This window comes from Chelonus insularis, unplaced genomic scaffold, assembly GCF_013357705.1.
Source record: "Chelonus insularis isolate UGA/USDA-ARS -01 unplaced genomic scaffold, ASM1335770v1 contig_358_pilon, whole genome shotgun sequence".
NCBI classification, from domain to species: domain Eukaryota; kingdom Metazoa; phylum Arthropoda; class Insecta; order Hymenoptera; family Braconidae; genus Chelonus; species Chelonus insularis.
The window spans coordinates 934389-956646 of NW_023276522.1; the positions used below are offsets into that span (position 1 = coordinate 934389).

Consider the following 22258-nt stretch of genomic DNA (forward strand, 5'->3'; position numbering starts at 1 on the left):
ATGTATCTTCATTTTCTGTTTATTCCTACTGGGAGTACTCACTTTCAACTAATTTGCCGATTATTTCTATGACTATTATGGTGAATTTGTTGGATACTTTTTCAATGTTGAATTAATCAATAAATAGTTTAATAAACGTATACAAAAGTAATTGTCAGTACATGAATTTATAATCAATTGTTAATCTAAAGTTTTATTCAACATGTACTTGCTAACAGTTCACTGTAGACGATTAAATCATTACACAAAATTATTACGTACACCGGCTGTATCTGCAATTTACAACCGATTTGCTGCTTACGATTCTACTAAATTTCCAGGATACAAAGTAGTCTATGTTTTAGACCATATCCAAAGAATTGGTAGTATTAACAGATTAAAATACCGAATTTCAATTAGTACCGCAGTCTTTCTTCCTGTGGTATATGGATTATTGTCTATACATTCATTATCCTACGAAACAGCAGTAATTTTTGCTTTTTATAGTGAGTATTTTTTAAATTTTCCTTTCCTATGATGGATTTAAAAGATGTGAAATCTTCGGAAATATTTACTAATTTTATAATTTTTTTTTTGTTCCCCAGCATTGACTACAACTTTATTTTTCCATGCTGTTGGTATATTTTGCAATAATGTTGTTGGTTATATTTATGCGAAAAATCAAACAAAAGAGGTGATAGTTTCATACGTAGACTTTTGGGGAAGAAGGATTGATGTCAATACCAAATATGCTGACATAAATATCACAGAATCAAATAATATCATAAGGAAATCGACTTTTAATGATTTGAAAATTGATTCACACAATAAAACCCTCAAGTTTTATATTAACGGAAAAATTTTAGATGATAAATTGCTTGATAAAATATGTGGTATAAATTTTGAATAAATATGAATGTATATATAATTAGTTATTAAAGCTATTTTATTTATAAAATATTTTATACAAGTTTATGACCATCTAAAATGGGCATAAGCACGATTTAGTTCACATTGTTTATGAAGATTTTGTTTTATTTTAACAACACGTCCCTATAAGAAATTTTATTAAAATAAATTAGTGAAAAACTATGATATTCAAAATCATTACTTACAGTATTATCTGCTGCATCAAGTAACTCTTTTGCTAACACAACAATAAACCGTAGATGTTTGTCCTTTTCTTTTGCTGTTTTCCACAACCAATTCATGGCCATAAATCTTGACTTTGGTTCTAACAGAGGTGAAGGTACCTACAAAAAGTATAACAGAATAAGGAAAGACTTTAAGATAAAAGTTGACTCCAAAAAGTAAGTATTGTTTAATAGAACCATCATTAAACTTACTTGATATGTAGTACCTCCTTTCTTTATTGGCATAGTCATCATGACAGGCATCGTATTTTCAATAGCTTTATGTAAAATTTTAACAGGATCTAATTCAATTTGACTACGTTCTTCAGGACTGGCATTATGGTATTTTTTTAATTGTCGTCTTTTTATTTCTTCAAAAGCTCCTTCTACAAGAGTTCTAGCTAGTTCTTTATTACCTTTTCGCATAATGTAATTAATAAATTTGCTAAAAAAATTTCATTAATTGATGATGAATTTTATATTATCAATTTTTATTAAATGAATAATGAATATTTATATATAATTTACCTCACTGTTGGATCATAGAATTCTGAACATGTTTGATACGTTAAAACCGGACGAATCGGCTCATGAGCTAATTTTTTTAATTCACCACTTAATTCCAATGTTGCTTGATCTTCTTTTCTAAATACTGGAAGTTTGTAAGTTGGAGGATAAACCGAATAAAGCCGAGTTGTTTGGATATCTTTGAAACTAGCCCAATAATGAATAATGAAGTTAATTTTATTAGATTTTATCATTTAAAATAAATCTTAATAATAACAAAAAATTATAAAAAATGTAAATTATTATTATATTAATAAATAACATATTCCAGATATTGAGAATTTAAAAAAGATACAATCGTGATTATTTGTAGATATTTTATAGGTTAGGTGTACACTGGAATAGGTTTGTTTGATAATATCATTAAGTAATCTGAAGGAAATTAATTAAATAAATAAAATTTATTAAATATTAACTTACTTAAATGAATTTAAAAGTTTAACATGTGATTGCAAATGACTTAATTTATGTCGAATGTTAATCATTTTTTTTCTTGTTTATGTAAAATTCAAGTATCACGTGAATGAAGCTACAAACGTTGAATTACATCAATCGTCAATTCAGTTCCCGGTTTTCTGGGCTTAGTTCACCAGTCACTCGGCGGCGTGTTTTATGTGTCGCGCAGCTCAATTTTTACTGATTTTCGTTATTGTGTAGAGCTTATTTTTATCGAAAAGTATAAAAGTTGATTACCAATTTTCATCTTAAAAGTAATTAACTTGTATGTGAATCAAGAAAAGCTGAAAGAAAAAATAATTTGGAGTTATTTAACTGGTCAAATTATTGACCAGACAAATGATGCGTTATTCGCAAAACCTCTACGTTTGGTTAATAAATTCTTGCGGTAAGGTCTCCTAAAAGGAGTGCCTTGACAAGTGTTTTTTATTCAGTAATATTTAGAACACCTGTTTAACAAAATGGCTGAGAGCCAAGGCAATTCTTCGAATCAAGTTAATCAAGGTAAGTCTTTGGAGCTTAATGGTTTTCGCGCCTCTTAATTTGACATTCCAATGCTGCGACTAATCCTAACCTACGCGATAATCACTCATCGAATTTAGCTTGACCAAAATCTTAAAAAAAACATTTTTGAAAAACCTTTTTTCATCAAAGTTTATCGGAAATATTTTTATATAGTATTCAGAAAGCTTTTTTAGTTCCAGGATCAGAAAGAACATTTAATTTTCAACGTCTGGACTTTCGTTCGAACAATGACATTCAAAAAGAATCAGGTATGAAAATGCGAGAATATTGGAAATCAATTGTTGAATTAATTTTATTAACACCTTGCTCCAGCAATGATAATAATAACTTGATGAATGTATTACAGCAGAAAAACGACGACAACTTAAGCTTGCTTTTCCAACTCAATGTAGCAGCTTATCAACTCCAAATTTCACTAATTCCAGTAATTCTAATTCTACTGAGACTTCAGCAAGTTCTCCTGTACCGTATGTATCCACTTAAAATATTACAGTGTGATACACTAATTGTTTTTTTCACAAAGTAAATTTTTGATTCCCAGAATTTACAACAAAACTACGGAATTTTTTAAATTCAATCACAAACAAATATTTTATTACTGCTATTTTTGCATCAATTAATTTTATTTTTTTCCAGATTATCACGTCCCATCTTGCCTTTACCATTAACAAAGTTACCAATTAAATCCCGAACTGGACAACAACAGGGTTACTTTCCTGAAAAAGCTCGGTACGATCTCTGTACATTAAGTTTAATCATGATAAATATATTATTAAAAGCTGTGATTAATTCATATGATGATTTCAAAATGACTCTTATGATAAATTTTTCTGTTATTTATTGATAATAATTTTTATAGCGATAAGCTTCGGATGTGTCAGTCAATGCAAAGTACCGGGAAATTGCAATTGTCTCCTGACACTGTGTATGACTTTACAAGTGAAGATCTTCAAGACCTGGGAGAAATTGGAAGAGGAGGTTTTGGTACTGTAAATAAAATGATTCATAGGATAAGCAATACTGTCATGGCTGTGAAGGTGAATGAATATATTACTCGTTAATAAAAAATAATTATGTTTTAATAGCTGATATATTTTTATAAATGTAATGATTAATTGCAGAGAATTCGATCTACAGTGGATGAAAAAGATCAAAATCAATTATTGATGGACTTGGAAGTAGTTATGAAGTCCAATGAATGTCCGTGCATCGTGCAATTTTATGGAGCTTTATTTAAAGAGGGCGACTGTTGGATTTGTATGGAATTAATGGACACCTCGTTAGATAAGTTTTATAAATTCATTTACGAGAGATTAAATAAGAGGATACCAGAATCCATTCTCGGCAAAATAACTGTAGCTACAGTTAAAGCTTTGAATTATCTTAAAGAAAAGTTAAAAATAATTCATCGTGATGTTAAACCAAGCAATATTTTATTGGATCGTCGAGGCAATATAAAGTTATGTGACTTTGGAATTTCTGGCCAGTTAGTAGATTCCATTGCTCGAACACGAGACGCTGGATGTAGGCCATATATGGCTGTAAGTTTTATTTACTTCTATTTTTATTTATATATTTTAATATTTATTTAAAAAATTTCAATTTATTATAGCCCGAGCGAATAGATCCACAGCGTGCTCGTGGTTATGATGTAAGAAGTGATGTTTGGTCACTTGGAATTACGTTGATGGAAGTTGCAACTGGTTATTTTCCATATCCAAAGTGGAATTCCGTGTTTGAGCAGCTTTATCAAGTAGTCCAAGGTGATCCTCCACGATTATCGCCCAATGGCAATGGCAATCATTTTACAATGGAATTTGTAAACTTTGTTAACACCTGGTGAGTATTTAAAAAATCTTCTTATTTCAATAAAACAAAATATGTAAATTGATTTAAAGCTTTGCAATTCAAATAAATTTATAATTTTTTATTATTTTTTAATTAGTTTAATCAAAGAAGAGAATCAACGGCCGAAATATAACAAACTTCTTGATCATCCATTTATAAGAAGATCAGAAGAAGCACAAATTGATGTGGCAGGTTATATTAGTGGTATTTTAGACAATATGGCAAATAATGGAGTATCGCCTTTCACAACTAATCAGCCTTAATGATAAAAAAAATAATTTGCAAGTAAAAAATGAAAAAATAATAACAAAAAAAACTCTTTTATTGAGTCTTTTGTTGCTGAAATTTTTTGAAAAATTTACTTGTAAAATCAAAGAGGTTATATAAAGGAAGAAAGTATGGGCTGAAATCATCTAGCATGCATAGGTTCCATTTGTTGTCGCGCTTAGAGACTGTACTGTCGTTGTGTTGTGTCCTTAATTAAAAAAAAAACCAATAAAAAAGAGGAAAAAAGCATAAAGATAAATAAGAATAATACAAATAAAAAAAAACCTCATATTTAGCGAGTAGGGGTGTCACCAGTTACGGTGGCCTTTTTTAGAAAATATCAAAACGAGCGGAAAATTGAGTCCATAGCATCCTTTACTCCCACAGCACTGTTGTGTATAATGTTAGTTCATTAATCAATTCTACCACTTAAATGTAATCAATAATTAAATGATTAAATCAGTATGCATAGATTTCATTGTTATTTAAACTAAAAATGATTATTTATTAATAATGATTATAAATAATAAAATACATCCATGCCGCTCGTTCTATCTTGTGACACACACTCGTTTCTGAATAAAATTATTTTACATTTTATAAAAAGGGTTAATTGTATATAACTCTAGCAATCATGTATAATTTTATTTTTTTGATGAAAATTCGAATTCCATTATTGTGGTAATTTTAATAGACAAGCTTATTACCGGCATTTAGATGAAACAAAAAATATTCTGTACTGTAAGAGAACAATAAACATCTGGATATTAATTCATTAAATAAAATATTGATACATTTATTCATTCATTTTATTTTTTTAAATAAATTTAGTTCACTTTTGATAATTTTTTTTGTCTATTTTTAGTCAATCTCAACTACTTTTTATCTTTACTCACGGCTAACGACCCTTTACATTTAGTTCAATATACGAGGGTCGAAAATCATACACCGTGACGACTGCCGTACAATCTGCGGGTCCAGGTGTATCTTTCATGCTATGTAACACCAAAATAATATAGAAAATTCATATAATGTGGATTTTACTTTTTTTTAATGATATTTTAAAGAATCAAAAATAATGGAATATATTTATGATTGAGTTAATTTATATTTGGTAGATAAAAAATAACTTAAAATTATTTATGAATCTTGAAATTTTCACAGCAAAAGTGAATGATACTCCGACCTGTCTCGACCTTCGCAGGTAAAAATATGGCGGACAATGTGAGGCGACCAGGGGTCTACGTTAGTATTAAAGGGGATGGTGGTAGCAGTAGACGTAAGCTCTTCTGCATTTTTCTATTCAATTTAATCGCTACTTTTTGAAAAAGATTCTAATCAATCATTGTCTAATTTATCAAATTATTTATTTACAGTGGCTAAAGAATATTTTAAAAAAAATTAAACAATAAAAAGTGTAAATTAATCATTAATAAAAACGGAGGTGAACTATATATAAATTGTTATTAAGTAGAGTGAGTACGATAAAAGCAAGACTGAAAATTTCAGTGATACATTGAAAAAAGAATAGTTGATAAAGTTGGTAAGTGAATATATATTTTTTGATCAATAAAAACTGTATATTTTTTGAAATAAAAAAAAAATAGTCAGTGAATTAAACTTGGAAAGTAAAGAAAATTCAATGGTTAAAAAATGTTGAAAAATGGAAAAAGTTTTCAATTCTTTCACTTCTAAAATTGCTTAATTGCGTGATAGATTGAGAATTTTATTTATAGAATTATGATAATAATTTTTCATTGTAAAATTTTATTGACATAGATAAATGGGAAAAGAAAGAATTGAAGACGAACGTACATTGATATACAAGAATACGAAATGTAAACTTCGTTTCAGTGATGCAGTAGTAAAGGTGCTGCTGCAGCGAACAGAATCAATTCTTTTGAATATTTTATTAGTTACTACACCCTCTTCTTGGGAACTATATTCAAACGCACTAAGGTTATATCAATTTTAGTGGCTATTTATTCGTTCAGGTTCACCATTCAAATACGTCCACATCATCTTCCAAGTTTGACCCAATAATAAATAATATTAATTTTTTTCTAAGTTTAACATTTGATCTTATTTCTTGGATATCCAGGTTGCTGATGTCAATTTCTTTATTTATATCCATCATAAGTCTATCAAGTCAGTGTTCTAGTTTATTTAATATGATTAAAAGTACTATAATGGACTACTTCTGATGATACGTTTATAATAGTTAGTATGATTTCATTTATTTGGCTAATTACATTTTAGATATTTGAATTTCAATTGAAAGAGTTTTCTTCATTTTTTTTTGTTCATTATTATCTAAAATGATCTTTAGTTTAATTTAATCTATTTTCTCTTTTTTTTATGTTATATTGAAACTAATAATTGTTTGACTTCTTTCCTATCATTATTTGTTGATTGCATAAATTGTGCAATCAAGGATAATCTCTTCTGACTATGCAATACAAAAAAATCATTATGAGTCATCATTTAAACCAACAGTTTGAAATTTTTTTAAATAAGTTTATTGTTAGAATTTTATTGATAAAACAATCTAGCTAATACATCATTAAAGAGGTGGTTGTAATGATGGACAATAATTATATTCAAACGATATTTTAAGCTGATGACATTCACGACTGCCCAAAGTATTCTCTACGATAAAAAATCAGTGATATGAAGATCAATATGTATATGTATATATTTGTAGAAGTTGATTAAATATTTTACGAACGATAATAAAATAAATAATATAGTTTTAGGAAAATATTTTTTCGTTAAGTCACTACTAGGTAATAGAATGTTTCGATGAAAAATAATCTTTACACTAAAAAAAAAGCCAATTTATTTAAAGTGTGAGAAATAATATTTGAAGGTTGACAGTCAAAAATTTTATCTATATCTGAGTAGTTGGAAAATTTTTTTGATAAAAATAATTGCTACTATTTCAACCATAGAAGTATAAACACCTGTATATGGTGATAGTCTATTGGGGGGCTAACGACGTTCATAATGGGCCACCGGGTGCAGGTTGACACACTGGTAGGGTGGCATTGGCCAAGTCGTAGTTGTACAGTGAGTCACAACCTGACGTTATATCGAGTTGGCGGCAGGGAAAATAAAGTGGTAAAAGCAAATGGCAGGTGGTGGTCCGTTTCTAGTTGGTGATACTGCTGGTGCTGCTGTTCGACAGCACACTATCACACGTAATAGAGCTAAGGGGGGTCGATGGCCAAAAGAGGCAAGGGACGGATGTTCCCAGGAGATTATTGATCGCTAGCAGATACTTCCACTTGACTGGGGAAAAGAAAAAGGACAAACTTGCTACCATCGTTTTTAGTTGTTTTTTCTTTTTCTCACATGTAAATCGATTGTTCATAATTATTTAATTCCTCATAATTTTTATCCACCCCCAATATAGATAATGATCCAAGTCTACTTAATCGACTGCTTTGTTAAAAGTAGTTTTTGAAGTAAATTAGAGACTTGGACAAGATTGTAATAATTTCATCAACTTTCTATGTATGAAAAAATAAAAAGTCAGGATAATTGAAGATAAAAAAAAACATTCAACAATTTTTGTATTTATGAGTTTGATATCCATTGACCACATGGATGTGGCTAGTAACCTTGGGGTTTCGATTCTCTAGCAAAGTCGACCAATGATAGGGAAGCACGGAGGATCTAAAACGCTGATTCGTGTCCTGAGTTTCAGTGGACGGAGCTTCCCTCCTCCAAGATATCATTATAGGCGGTCGTTGGTTTTTTGATACGATCAATGGAAATGTTGGAGATGTCGACGACATTATGGAGGTTTATTTTATTAAAGCAATGGAGCCAATATCTTGAATGTAAATTAAGTCCATCTGTTTCAGCTATCATTCTTTCCACTAATTTTCTTCAACTTCAAAATAACTGTCATTTATTTAATGTTGTATGACACGTGTTTGACGTGGTGCATTTTTAAATAGCTGATGAGCACGTGGCACAAGACGTACCGCAACTTCCGGCTTTTTTTATAATATTAAATAGAAAGAAACACCTGGACTTATTATTATTATTATTGCCCATCAAGGATCTATCAAAGGGAGTCACTCAAGCATAAATTCCATTTAAATTTTTGCAAGCAACGAATTTTCTTCATATCTTATTCTATTTAATTGTCCCGACGATAGTTGGAGGTATAAGAATAATAAATATATTATGAATTGACCCAGTGACGCACTGGAATTCCAATCGTTGAAACTCATCGCTAACCAAGAATCGATTCTCAAAGTTGGTATAACACGCGAGCTTTAATGTATGCCATGTCTCTCACGAATGTCCATCGTAAGATAATCATAAAAATTGTAATCGCCAATATTTATCTAAAAAATAAATTTAAAAAAGGCAATAAAGCGATAAAAAAAAAAATTTGTAAAAAATGAAGAAGCAGAAAAGTACCGTATATCAATAAACAGTTGGATTGTTATACACAAATGTAAATTACTGAAAGGGTCTATTGAGCCGGGTGTACGGCATACGGTCCACCTGTGAAGGAAACCATCACCTGTCGACAGAGGTGGTACGCGTGCCAACCATCAGGAGCCGCTGCGGGTGGCTATGTAGCTTTTATGTATATATGTATATATCACTGAACTTCACTCTGATGTGCAGGGTGTAATGTCGGCTTAAAGTTCGTTCTTACTACTAGCGATCAGTAGTAGACACCCTCTTGCGCTTCAGTCGACGTTTAGACATCATAAAGATCACAAGAATTTCAATTCATTTTATATATCTACATCAATAAATGGAAAATAACGTGATATATTTATTGTTTTAATGTTATTTAAAAATATTCAAGCATATAAAAAAAAATATTTACTGTGTTGTTTTATTAAATTTATATCAATTGAAAGATTTTACGTTGTAAGTTTGATTAGACGTTTGTTCTCGTAAAAGAAATAAATTTTTTAACTATTTGTTGCAAGTGAAATTTTCAAAGCAATTTAATCAAGATTTAAATCTATTTTGGAGTAATTAATTGATAGGTTAGTTTGTAAAATATAATGATTTTCTAAAGATAATTTTTTGTCTTTAGTTGATCGAGTATAATTAAACGGGTTATGAAAGACCAGAAATCATGAAAGCAGAGACGAGCTTCGCTGAAAGATTAGCAGATCATGGCTCGACATTGTCGACAACCAATAATGTTGTTGAAAATACAGGAACAGATGATTTCGGAGTGGAAGCTGAATTAACTAGTCTATCTTGGTTACAATCATTGGATATCACAAGTGCATCAAGTTTACCTACCCCGCCATGTTCACCATCTCCACCCCCAGTTGTACGACGCCCGCCCAAGAAGATGTCTCCTCTTCTTAAAGCTGAACTTGGTAAGATTATAAATAATAAATATAATTAATAAGATGAATAATTGTTTTATTTGGTGATACAGAATTGACAGAAAATGCAGAAAAATATCAAACAGATGCAGACACAAAGCCTCCTTTTTCATATGCTACATTAATATGTCTTGCAATGCGTGCAAATAACAATAAACTCACTTTATCTAGCATTTATGCTTGGATTCGAGAAAATTTTATCTATTATCGGCTTGCAGATCCAGCTTGGCAGGTAATTTATTATTCAAATCAAATATTTTTTGTATAAAAAATAATTTCATTGATAACCAGTGATGTATTTATTGTTAATTTTAATGATCTATCATTGGTTTTAGAACTCCATTAGACACAATCTTTCACTCAATAAATGCTTTGTCAAATTACCACGTTCAAAAGATGAACCAGGAAAAGGAGGTTTTTGGAAATTGGATTTGGAAAGGCTAGAAGAAGGAAAACGTACGAGAAGACGTACATCAGCATCTTTACGTAACGTAAACAAAGCAACAGCTGTATCTCATAATGCAGCACTTAAAAAAGTCACCCCTGTACTTTATGAGACTCCTCCAAGTAGTGTGTCTCCACCAATTCCTGATAGTTTACCTGAAGTGCCTGAATCTACCCATTTTAGTCTTGCTGAAGATGATTTCAATGGTCTTTTGACTAACACTGATGGATGGGATGATAATACACTCGAAAATTTATCTTTTTTAAATCAACTTGATTCTTTACTAAACTCTTTTTAAATGTTATCAAGGGAAATAATGAAGAATGACTTTTCCGAAAAAAATGGCAAAGTTTTTGAATTTATTTGGAAGTTAGAGTGCATAAAAAATTTTAATGATTAAAAAAAGAGAAAACAGAGACACGAAAGTATAGTAATTTTCATCCGTTAGTTTATAATCAGAATAATATAAATTGGATATGTCATCAATCAATAAATGTAATCATGTGCCTTGGAGTTAGAGTGACCATTAACTAATAAGTATGATTATTTGTATATTTACTTTTATTTTATTGCTATGGAATAATATACAATTGTAAATATTTGCCATTCGTCTCTTTTAGTCTTGAGAGAAGCTATTGAGCAATTTGATCAAAATACAGTAATTAAAAATTCAAAATTAATCATTCTTGAGACGTATATGGAAATAACAAACTTTATTCTTTATATTGTAAATTAATATATACATTATTTATCATAGTAATACCACAATGATTAACGTCAGTGATATAATTTATTTTGGGTGTGTGTTTTACGCTCTAATTGCAAAAAGATGCCTTTAAATCATCCGTCCAATAACAAAACGTAGAAATATTTATTTATTTTTTACTTTTTAAGGAAGTATTTTATAATTATGGATTAAACAGAATGAAAGATTATGTAAACTGTAAACCATATTAATTTTAGGTGGTTAACAGTCAAAAAAATGCGAAGTATTGATAAATAAGTATAGATTAATATGATGAAATATTCCATAAATTTAATCACATAATCTTGTATTATAAAATAGAATTAATGGATTTGTATTGGTAGTGAAATCACTCAACAATAAAAGCATCTAATATTATGTGTATATTTTGTTTTTTATCTTAAATATGCAATCATTATAATTTTTGTTTTTAATTAATATTAAAATTAATATTAATAATAAAATTATTTTAACGTAAATAATTCAAATCCACTTGTGAAATATTCTGTTTTGTTGATACTCGATATTATACCGATATCGAAGTCGGTTCGAGTAGAAACCAGAGAGACCAATAGTCGATATCTCGATTAGTCGTTATTTTTTGTCGATATGTTTCATACACACAATAAATTGTTTTTCTCAATTTTTTTCATAAAAACAATAAATTCAATCATTTTTTATGTTTTTTAAATATGAAATTAGTGTATCATTAATATTTATTTATTAGATTTATTTAATAAATTATTACTGTAATAAAAAATGCTTACATGAATAATAGGTGATTATTGAACAAGTTTATTTTGACAGCTGCCTAGACATCTACAAATTTTATTTATAGGTTATAAAAGATATAATTGTTGTAATGAATTGTAATATATTATTGAAAATATTATAAAAAGTACGATATATTGTATTAATAACAAATATATATTGGATTAAATATTGTGCAAAATGAATACCAAGCAACAAGTGATTGATAAATTTAACGAGATATTGGGTACAGACCTGAAAAATCTGGGTAAAATGCAAGAATTCCATGATCAACTGCTGTTAGAAAAACATCAGATAGAAGAATCGGTAATTTTTAATCTTTAATTAGTAAATAATTATTTTTTAAACTTTCTTTCTTAAATGTTATTGTTTTTAATTTCATCTTATAATTTTACACTTATAGTTAACATTAGCATCAACAGATGCACCTTCAAAAATAAAGGCTGCGGTATCAAATGTGGAAATGATGAAAGATAATATTGAAGAATCCATAGAAGCAGCTCAAGAATTACAACAAGCAATTAAGGAAGTTTTAGAGAAAGATAATAGAACATCTGCATTTGAGAATGTTATTAATGAAATTGAAAATCTTGAAAAAAGTTTAGGATATTTACAATTTCTACAATCTATTGAGAGTATAAGGTAATGATTAGAAATATAATAGCTATAACTTTTCAAATAGATGACCATTAACAATATTTAATTATCTCTTAGTGATGAAATTGAAAATGCTATGAATTCTGGAAATGAAGAATCATCTATGATCAGTCTTTTTACAAACTTGGTTGAAATTAATTGTCAATTAGAAACATCTTCTTGTCATCATTTAATCAATTATGTTAAAGAAACTGTTCATTTCTGGCATAATCATTTAAAAGAAAAATTTTCAAAGTAAATATTATTCTAATTTTTTATCATAAGTGGTTTTTTACACTATGTCATTTTTACTTATATTTTTTAGAGAGTACATGGATGTTTTGAAAACAATAAAATGGCCTTTTTGTCGTACCAACCATAATACTTCAACAACACCAACACCTGAATCAATGAAACGATTTAAAATTTTAACTGAATATTTACTTCAACTACAAATACCGTATCCTTTGATAATTATGTGATATCATTAAAGTGATTTATTTATTTAATTTTATATATGTCTTTAATAAAAAAAGTAGACAAGAAACTGTGACATCATCTGTAAAGTCTAGTCTCCTGACAGATTTTCCACCAGTTTGTCTACCAATTTCTCTTTTAGTACGTCCATTACGACAACGATTTATATATCATTTTACTGGTAATAAACAAACGAATCGACGAGATAAGCCTGAATGGTTTTTCACACAAATTCTAACTTGGATAAAAGATCATGAACAATGGATAGAAAAGAATGTTCAGCCAGTTATAAATCTTACTGAATTTTCATACATTAATGCAAGGGTACAGTAAAATAAATTGTAATTTAAAAAGGAAAATTTATTATTTTATCGATGAATAATTTAAATCTATAATGATATTTCTAAAACAGGTTGAATTCATGAGAGCATTAGTTCAATTAGCTGTAGAAAAATTGCATTCAGAATTACCAATTATTCAGTATGACGACGATCAATTTGCTCATCTTGTAGATGAAGCCTTGGGATTTGAACGAGAACTCAGAGAATCTCTTTTATATCCATCAAATCAACCTGCAGTTATTGTAGTTTTGACTCAAGCCCAGACCTTTGTCAAGTGGATTAATATGGAAAAGAAATGTAAGTTTCTATAATATATATATAAATTTTAAATCTAATTATTATTAATTATTCATTATTTGTTATTTATACATAATATTTCATTAGATGCCACTGAAAAAATGGATTCAATTTTAAGTGCGCCCACAGCGTGGGAACGCGTGATTATATCTAAACTAGATGATTTAAAAGTAACCGAGTCTGCTGATGCTTTTTTAACGTTATTATCAACGATTACTGATCGATATAATCATTTACCTCAACCAGGACACAGGTAAAATAAAACTAAAAATTTTTTGCTATTTTATAAACAAAAAAGCTGTTTTTTTCCATAAAAAATTAATTCATATTTTTCTAAATATAGATTACAGTTTTTGGAACTTCAATTAGAATTAATTGATGATTATAGAGTACGATTACTTCAATTACTTCATCAGGATTGTGAAGATCCTCTTCGATCATCTATTCCTCGGATACTCAATTCTGTGTATTACGTTTCTAGTGTTTTAATGGAATGGGGTGTTACAGTTGTAAGTTGACATAAACCAACTATTCTATAATTAATCAACTGTATAATCCATTAATTAATCATAAGAAATTTTATACATGTCTTATTTTTTAGCATTTTTTACAACTTCATTATTTTAAAAAACAATGCGAAGCTGCTGAAAAAGCAACAGATTTGGGTTCAGAAATTACTGAAAATTTAACTGAAGAAAGTGGAACTGTGTTTGATGATGCAGTAGCTTTATTGAAAAGAATGGAAAAAGAATTACTTGAAGAATTAAGTAATTCAGTTGCTTTGGAAGTCAAGGCTAAAAGTAGACCATATAGAACGGATAAATGGTTTGCAATGCAAAATGAAAATGATGTTATATCTTTATCAGTGACACCGAGTGGTTGTGTTATGTTTGAAGAACTTGCTTTACGTCTTCATACTCTCCATGATGCATTATCTTTACCTCTATTTAATACAGCTTGGCGACTTGTAGCTTCTCAACTAGATCAATATCTTTTTGAAGGAGTTGTTCTTGACAATCAGTTCAATGCTGGTGGTGCAGCTCAATTAAAATACGATATAACAAGAAATTTATTCCCATTATTTGGACTTTACACTAAAAAACCTGAATCTTATTTTCCTTTGTAAGTATTTTTAGTATTTATCTTATTAAAGTTCTTACTATATTATTAACATAAAATTATTTTTAATCATTTTAGATTAAGAGAATCTTGTATATTGTTAAATATGTTATTGGGTTCGGTAATGTTACTCATGGAAGTACTACAGAAAGATTCAGAAGAAACATCTAAAGTAACTTTAGCAGATGTAGGAGTGTTTACGTTATCTCCATCATTAGCTACTATGGTTTTAAAAGCTAGAACTGATGTGATAATGCAATAATAAATATTAAAAAAATAATAAACTTACTGATGAAATTTAAATAATTTATTATAATAAAAAGAGAATATCTAAATTTATAATTCCGTTAAAAATTTATTACTACAATTTTTTCGATGTAATAAATTTATATTCAAATTAACAGATCAATGTAATTCCTCCATTGTCAGCTCCAAGCAACAACAATCGATTTAATGGTAAAACAGTCATGGCTGTTAAAATTCCTTTAAAAACATCAGATTTTAATTTTGATGATGAAAAACTTGCGGTTGCTTCAATCGAGGTATGAACTCCAATTCTATTGACGGTCGTTCCAGTTATCAATTGGTGCTCGTAGAGATCCATACAATGAACTGGTTCTGTTGTGCCTTTTAAATGAAACTTTAATTTACCATCAATAGCGCTCCAAACTGCTATTGTTAAATCTAAAGATGAACTAACAATTGTTGTTTCATTTACTGCTTCTAATTGAAGAATTTCACATTCATGTCCTTTCCAAGAAGCAATAATTAATCCTGTTCTGATGTCTAATATGGTGAGAACTCCAGAAACTTGACCTAATGCTACCCAATGTCCACTTGGAGCTATGGCAATGCATCTAATTAGTCCAGTAGGATTCATAGCTACTTTTAATTCATTGACATATTGAAAAGTACGGCAATCTATCATGTGGAGATTCAAATCAGTTGTTGCAGCTAAGAGTATTGTTGAAGGAGTTGTGTTTGCGGCTATAGTATTGACTGGAACAGCTTTAGAGTTTTCTGGACAGCCTAAAAGAGATCCCATGAAAGGATCCCAACAATGAACACTTCCATCACAGGTAACAGCATAACGTAATGATTCTAGAAAAGTCAATGCTAGGATTGACTTTTTATGACCAGTATAAGTATATTGACATGAAGAAACAGCATTACCATCGCCTTGGCTACGTATACTCCAAAGTTTTACGGTTTTATCTCTTGCTCCACTCATAAAACTATTTTCATTGTCTAACACATGTAAACAACGTACGTTTTTAGTATGTCCTGTGAAACTTTGGAGCTTTATTTGTTTCATATTGAAAGTTAAATGCTTGTCTGGTCTTCCTATCTCATGTTCCCAATATGCCAACCAGTTTCCTCGTAGCTGCCGACTATTGGAAAAGCTTACATCTTTGTTTTGATGATTTACATATTCTCCTAAATTATCTCCTACTTCAATTCTATTACCGACTACTGAAATATTACCAAAACTTCCTATTTCTTTGGTCACTATGTTATTAATCGGTTTTTCAGTAATTTCTAAAGAAATTGGATCAGATTTACTCGAACACACACCACTAAGTTGCAAAGTTTTTTCATACTCAACACATAAGTCTCTAATGAGTTGATGATTCTTCAACATATCCTCCATCATACCTTCATCGACATGTCGGTAAAACAAAAGATAAGATTTATGTGCAAATTCAGCAGTAAATACAGCTTTGAGTTCTTCAAATGCCTGATTTCTTTGAGGATTTGACGTATCATTGTCTAGAATTGGCGGTGAGTAAGAGACAACTATGTCAGATCCAATTTCTTCACGATTTTTACCGCAAGTTGAAGATAATTGTGTCCAATCTTGAAATTCTCTTTGATAAATTTCATCACCAGAGTTATCATTAGTCTTTTTAGGGAGATCTATTTTGTCTTTCGTCATTTTTTTGTTATTTTCTTCTTCTTGATTTTGGCTTTGAGAACTAGTTGCTTTATCAAAAGCTAAGAAAAATCTTTGAATTGGTACAGATAAATGACTTTTAGTTATTGAACTTCCTAGGCGAATACTTAAACTCGATAAAACTTCGAGATATTTATTAGCTAAAGCTGATCTAGCAATGGTCCCATTGGGAAATAAATATCGTGTAGTAGATAAGATTCTTACTGTTGGATATAAAATAGACTTGACAATTGTTTCATTGAGTGCATCCATCAAAGAAGCATCAGAAAGACATGGAGTAACGTAAGATAATAAAGCCAAACAAGAAATTAACCCTCCTTCTAAATTAGGTGTTAATTTACGCTTACACAAAGCTAAAAGCTCTGCCATATGTCCAAAATATTGTAAAACAATCATTTGTTCTCCGTATAAACTGGCAATTGCGGTTAAAGATTCCAAAACCTTAGCAGCATTGATATCACCAATTAATTGCGTTTTTCTCCAGTGTAATTCTTCTGAATAAATATCTTCGTCGACTAAAAGTAAATTATTACTGCCAGTATAACAAAGAGTTAACATTCTGAGCAAATTTCTTGATAAATAACGAGCTGTAAGAACGGGGCCCAAACGATGAGATAACCAGATCACAGATTCAGTACTTATTTCGGATACTTTAGATTCCCTATGCACTGATAAATGTTGGGATTCATCAATTTTTTTTAGTTCATCAAGATCATCATCAGAAGATTCTGAAATGTCAATTTTATACATTAATTTCGACTTGTCTTGCTCAAAGAAATGTAATCCTTCTTTATTATCACCAGTAACATTAAGTCCTTGAATGACTCCGTGAGAGCCTGATAAGGGAATGTCCTCACTAGATGTTTTACTTCCCACATGACATCCAATAGTATTAAAATCCGCAACTAATTTTGTGCCACGCGAATCTGATTTCGGGATTGGAATTGTTGGTGATTTTACTGCTCCTGGAGATGAACTTTTTCTTCCTTCATCAGCTAAATCATCGATTATTGTTAAGTTAAGTACCATTTCAGGATCTCTAGTCATTTTATTTTCAGAAGGTGATGATATTTCTTCAGTTTCCATTGAAAACACTTCTTCATCATCATTTTCTAATGTCGGAGTATTTCTTGAAGTTTCTAAATCACCTGACAAAATTATTGAAGTAATAATTTGTTCAGAATCCACTGAAGAATCTTCATCTAGTGGTGATAATATTATTTCTTCGTCTCCGCTACCACATAGGTCACAAGTTTTTAGATTCCCTGTTCTTTGAGAATTTATATTTAACAAATTTGGAGGGTAATCCTGATAACATCCTACTGCTTCTACAAGTGGCGTAATAAAATTTTCTAAAAATCTTCTTAATCCGAGACGAACCATAAGCTTTAAAAGAAAACTTCTGTGATAAAGTCTCATTGTTCGAAACTTTGCAAGAATATTTGGAGATAAATAGTCTCTATAAATCGTACTATCAATTATTGATCCATGTTCATAAAGCTTTAAGATAGAATTAAGAAAGTTTTCTGATGTTTCTTTAGGACCAAGCGCTCTTGCTATTGGATCGAATAAATACCAAGCAGCTAATACTGCACTATAAGGTTCATTCATGATTTGTTTTACATGTGGAACTATTAATTGAATACTTGATTCTAGTAAATTACCTGCATAAGTTATAATTCGTTCTAATTCTCTTGCTAAAGCTTTAACCTTGCACTCACTAATTTTACATAAAAATTGAACTTTAGTCGTCATATCTTCTGGATCATTTTCTGATTGTTTTATTACGTAATTTAATTCTCTGACGAGATTATTATATTCTTGAAGCATCTGAACGATGCAAAATAAATACTGAAAGTGTTTAGATGATGGAAAAAGACTACTAGATAAAATTGGCTGCAAAAATTGATGTGCTGAAGGTGGTGGTAAACCCATATATGTCACAGTAGGATAACGGAATGGACTTTCTACAGATTTATCTGAAATGTCCATGACAATTCCGTACGTCTTTGGAATAATATCCACTTGTAAAAGGAGAATCACTGCATTTCTTATGCATTTTGGTAATATTTCTGGAGATTTTAGTAATACATTAGTACAAACTTCAAGTCTTGAGTTAAAAGAAATTTTTCCAATATTCCAAGTAGCTCGAAATTTATTTGGAAGGAAAATTTCTACAATAAGACAACCGAGAATTCGTTGCTCTTTAATTCTAGCGCATGCTACTACTTGTCGGTAACTAGTGAGTTCATCTCGAATTGAAGTTTCAAGTTGATAGGCATGGTAAGAGAGCTTATTCATAAAGGAATGTGTTGTTTCTACTTGAATCAATGCCGATGTTGGGTTATAATCTTTAGGAAGTTGAATAGTTTGATTCATTAATTTTTCTCCTCGAGAATTTTCATCAGTTGCTAGTAGAGAGCCACGAGACCGACTAAGAAGACGACTAAGAGCGAGAGGAGATGATCGCGTTACGTTCAAAGTCGTCACTGGAGATTCTATTTCCTCAAAACCTGAACTATGTCCTTCGTCATCGCTAATTTTTTCTGAAGACTTATCCGATTCTTTAAAAAAAGAAATGCAATAAATTATTACTTCAAATCTAACTCAATAAACTAATTATCTGAGTACTTACTTGTTGGTGTTTTTGGAGTTACAGTACGTAAACGTGGTGCAGTTTTGCTCCAATATGGTGAAGGGACAATTTTCTGTGGATGTGGTTGAGTAAAAAGCTGTACAACACCAGAATTTGTTAACCTTGTGTGATTATCCACCAATTGTAGACAAACATTTTTGGATTTAATAGCTGCTACTCCGGATAATCTGCATCAAATAGAAAATGAAAGAAATATTACGATTGAAACATTTTTTTTCGCGAGTTTGGTAGGTCTTTCGAAAGGTACTTCTTAATCTGGGTCTCGGCCAGGTAATCCCTAACCATAGTCGCGTGGTAAAAGATCGCTGTCGTACTTGTAGCCAAATGTTAAGTCTATCCAATGGTGAAGTCTTTCAGAGACGTAGAGACTTTCCAGTGCCTCGCGATGTTTTTCAATGAAATCTTCTGGAGACCGCGCCCAACTTGGTATTTCCAGATCAGGAAGGTCCTCGTGAATTGACTAAAAATAAAAATTGTAGATAAAAAATTACTTACGAAAAGATATTTAAAGATATTTTTTTGATGCATACTTTGAAAACATTTGGATCAGTAAAAAATTGAGGAATGCATTCATCTGGGCTCCATTCCTGTAACCTTTGAATAGAAGCAGGATACTCTCCAGGCACCCAATGCGACCTTACATGTTTACACAGAACTGATTTTGTATACCGTCTTGATAAATAAACATAATATGTAATTTCCGAAAGAACATCCGACACATGATGGCTTACCTAAAAACAGTTATTCATTACTATTTAATATAATACCGATTTAATAACCATAAAAAAATTCAACTTACTTCAGAAGTTTCAGAATCAAATGTAAGGTCAAGTTGTCTATCACCTTTATTTAAACGAAATTTAGATTTGGTAAGGTCTCGCCAATTTTTTCCTGATCTCGATGTAAAATCTGTTACCCAAGGCATAACATGATGACAACTTGGATCACCATATCGTCGACCAGCTAAATTGTTAAGAACTGTTAAGTAATCAAAATTACTTAAATGACCATGAATCCACATCTCACAAAGGCGTTGAATGTTTTCATTTAAACCAAAATTTGTATCTTTCGTGGCCATTTTCGAAGAAATACATGGTTTAATTCTATTATTCAATGTCTTATCCTCTAGAGAGCTGAGTTGATTATTATGAGTGTCAAGTTTCATATAAATATTATCATCTAATTTTGGTAATACCTTGAGAAAGAAAAAATTTTATATGTGGATTGATGTTATATGATAAAAAATAGTTTTGATATTTACTTGAATAGTATAGTTATCCATTAATAAAATATCACTCAAAGTGATTTCTCCTAAAGCTAATCCAGAGTCATGGAGCTCTCTGGATAAATGTAGAAGTTGATATACGAGAAATAAAGCTTTACTATAACTTGTTGACAATGCAGCAGGACTATACATTACACATCTAAAAATTTATATATTTACAGTTGTTGCAAATATAATAGCAACTTTAGTTTCACTTACTCTTGAAGAGAATATGCACTTGTTTGTTCATGGAAAATCATAAACGCAGATGAAGTCTCAACAGCAAACATTGCAGGCAGAAGATTGCAGTGTGTTTGATTGTTAAGAGGCGGAGAAGTAGAAATAACTCGATTATTTTCAATATGAATTAACGAACAGCCGTATAATCTCGATAATACTTCATGCATCACAGCAACGTCATTACTATTTGGTGTTAATAATGATTGTTCCTTCAATTCAGATAAATTCCATGCACCTAAATAATTTTATGCCAAACTGGTATGAAAATTTTTTATACCTTTATTTAAAAAATTTATTATAATAGTTGATGATACTTACTATAATATTTTTTATAAGCTTCTTTCCATAAATTCCTATAATTAGTTTCAGATACGTAACGAAGTAATTGACTAAACGTCAGATCTGGCTGTACCTTTGGGCTGGTGGAATGTTTATCTCGAGGAAGTGGAATGGCTTTGCTAAATCGTTTTACATAAACCTATCAAATACACGAATAGTTATTATATAATGTATTATTTATATTAGAAGTTATTCAATGTCAAAAATTTGTAATAAATTACTTTTATATAAACTCTCGTCCAATTTGGTCCTAATTCATTGAGAGATGGTTGTGCTGCGATTTCATCCACAGAAAGGCGATCATGAGTAAAAAATTGAATAGAACCAGCATTTTGTATATTAAATAGCCAATTTTTATGAACTGTTGCACAAATTCTTCCATCAATAAATTGCATATACTTGATAGGCAGATTTAATTCTTTATTAAGAATATCCATTTTCAAAATAATTTATTATTTTTATCACATTCACGATTATTGTAGGAATGATATGACAGAATAATTAAAAATAAAGACGATATACATTTTCACGACTAGATAAATGACAGATACTTAAATAGCTTTTCTATACAACTGTTACAATTACTCCAAGTAAATATTTAAAAACAGTAATTGACCTTTTTTTTATACATTATCCAAGAAAAAACAATTTATTATCGTATAAAATTGTTGATAAAAAAAGAAATAATTATTTAATTGTTAAAAAGTTTTAACAAGTGTTTTCAAGGTAATTTTTGACAGTTTGTTCTGTATATGTATTTCACTTTTCTTTTCTCTTATACCAGAGAGAAGCTTCTCTGTTTGTATATATGTATGTATGTA

The 22258-nt window shown here is 29.9% G+C and overlaps 6 protein-coding genes across 12 annotated transcripts; 4 read left to right on the forward strand and 2 right to left on the reverse strand.

Annotated features, from left to right (window-relative positions):
- The first annotated feature begins 16 nt into the window (after nucleotides 1–16).
- LOC118066906 (uncharacterized) lies at nucleotides 17–1033 on the forward strand. The gene is made up of 2 exons (XM_035083327.1): nucleotides 17–485; nucleotides 585–1033. The coding sequence occupies exons 1-2, from the start codon at nucleotides 203–205 to the stop codon at nucleotides 887–889; spliced, it is 588 nt and encodes a 195-aa protein (XP_034939218.1). The 5' UTR covers nucleotides 17–202; the 3' UTR covers nucleotides 890–1033.
- On the reverse strand, nucleotides 903–2298 carry mRpS7 (mitochondrial ribosomal protein S7). Its single transcript, XM_035083326.1, has 5 exons — nucleotides 2100–2298; nucleotides 1641–1826; nucleotides 1326–1557; nucleotides 1095–1232; nucleotides 903–1032 (listed from the first exon to the last, which is right to left on the reverse strand). The coding sequence occupies exons 1-5, from the start codon at nucleotides 2162–2164 to the stop codon at nucleotides 952–954; spliced, it is 702 nt and encodes a 233-aa protein (XP_034939217.1). The 5' UTR covers nucleotides 2165–2298; the 3' UTR covers nucleotides 903–951.
- A 199-nt stretch (nucleotides 2299–2497) lies between these two features.
- Nucleotides 2498–5574, forward strand: Mkk4 (MAP kinase kinase 4). Of its 4 annotated transcripts, none has more exons than XM_035083321.1 (8): nucleotides 2498–2639; nucleotides 2834–2908; nucleotides 3007–3127; nucleotides 3297–3389; nucleotides 3520–3697; nucleotides 3782–4201; nucleotides 4273–4499; nucleotides 4606–5574. In XM_035083321.1, the coding sequence occupies exons 1-8, from the start codon at nucleotides 2597–2599 to the stop codon at nucleotides 4769–4771; spliced, it is 1323 nt and encodes a 440-aa protein (XP_034939212.1). In that variant the 5' UTR covers nucleotides 2498–2596; the 3' UTR covers nucleotides 4772–5574. The 4 variants fall into 4 exon arrangements, with proteins under 4 accessions (XP_034939212.1, XP_034939213.1, XP_034939214.1 ...); XM_035083322.1 differs by having other exon boundaries at nucleotides 3010–3127; XM_035083323.1 differs by having other exon boundaries at nucleotides 2840–2908.
- Nucleotides 5575–6039: 465 nt separating this feature from the next.
- On the forward strand, nucleotides 6040–11477 carry LOC118066903 (forkhead box protein J1-A-like). 4 transcript variants are annotated; one of them, XM_035083317.1, is made up of 5 exons: nucleotides 6040–6054; nucleotides 6152–6318; nucleotides 9850–10144; nucleotides 10207–10385; nucleotides 10489–11477. In XM_035083317.1, the coding sequence occupies exons 3-5, from the start codon at nucleotides 9892–9894 to the stop codon at nucleotides 10894–10896; spliced, it is 840 nt and encodes a 279-aa protein (XP_034939208.1). In that variant the 5' UTR covers nucleotides 6040–6054; nucleotides 6152–6318; nucleotides 9850–9891; the 3' UTR covers nucleotides 10897–11477. The 4 variants fall into 4 exon arrangements, with proteins under 4 accessions (XP_034939208.1, XP_034939207.1, XP_034939209.1 ...); XM_035083316.1 differs by having other exon boundaries at nucleotides 6046–6318; XM_035083318.1 differs by lacking the exons at nucleotides 6040–6054; nucleotides 6152–6318 and adding an exon at nucleotides 6891–6995.
- Nucleotides 11478–12104: 627 nt separating this feature from the next.
- On the forward strand, nucleotides 12105–15287 carry Rint1 (RAD50 interactor 1). The gene is made up of 11 exons (XM_035083267.1): nucleotides 12105–12121; nucleotides 12182–12420; nucleotides 12518–12756; nucleotides 12829–13005; nucleotides 13076–13210; nucleotides 13290–13551; nucleotides 13640–13865; nucleotides 13953–14118; nucleotides 14209–14374; nucleotides 14467–14987; nucleotides 15063–15287. Exons 2-11 carry the CDS (start codon nucleotides 12295–12297, stop codon nucleotides 15244–15246), a joined length of 2202 nt encoding a protein of 733 aa, XP_034939158.1. The 5' UTR covers nucleotides 12105–12121; nucleotides 12182–12294; the 3' UTR covers nucleotides 15247–15287.
- Nucleotides 15288–15325: 38 nt separating this feature from the next.
- On the reverse strand, nucleotides 15326–22189 carry Wdr81 (WD repeat domain 81). The gene is made up of 9 exons (XM_035083266.1): nucleotides 21659–22189; nucleotides 21417–21576; nucleotides 21078–21333; nucleotides 20856–21018; nucleotides 20394–20789; nucleotides 20125–20325; nucleotides 19909–20054; nucleotides 19574–19761; nucleotides 15326–19502 (listed from the first exon to the last, which is right to left on the reverse strand). The coding sequence occupies exons 1-9, from the start codon at nucleotides 21872–21874 to the stop codon at nucleotides 15382–15384; spliced, it is 5847 nt and encodes a 1948-aa protein (XP_034939157.1). The 5' UTR covers nucleotides 21875–22189; the 3' UTR covers nucleotides 15326–15381.
- Nucleotides 22190–22258: the final 69 nt, after the last annotated feature.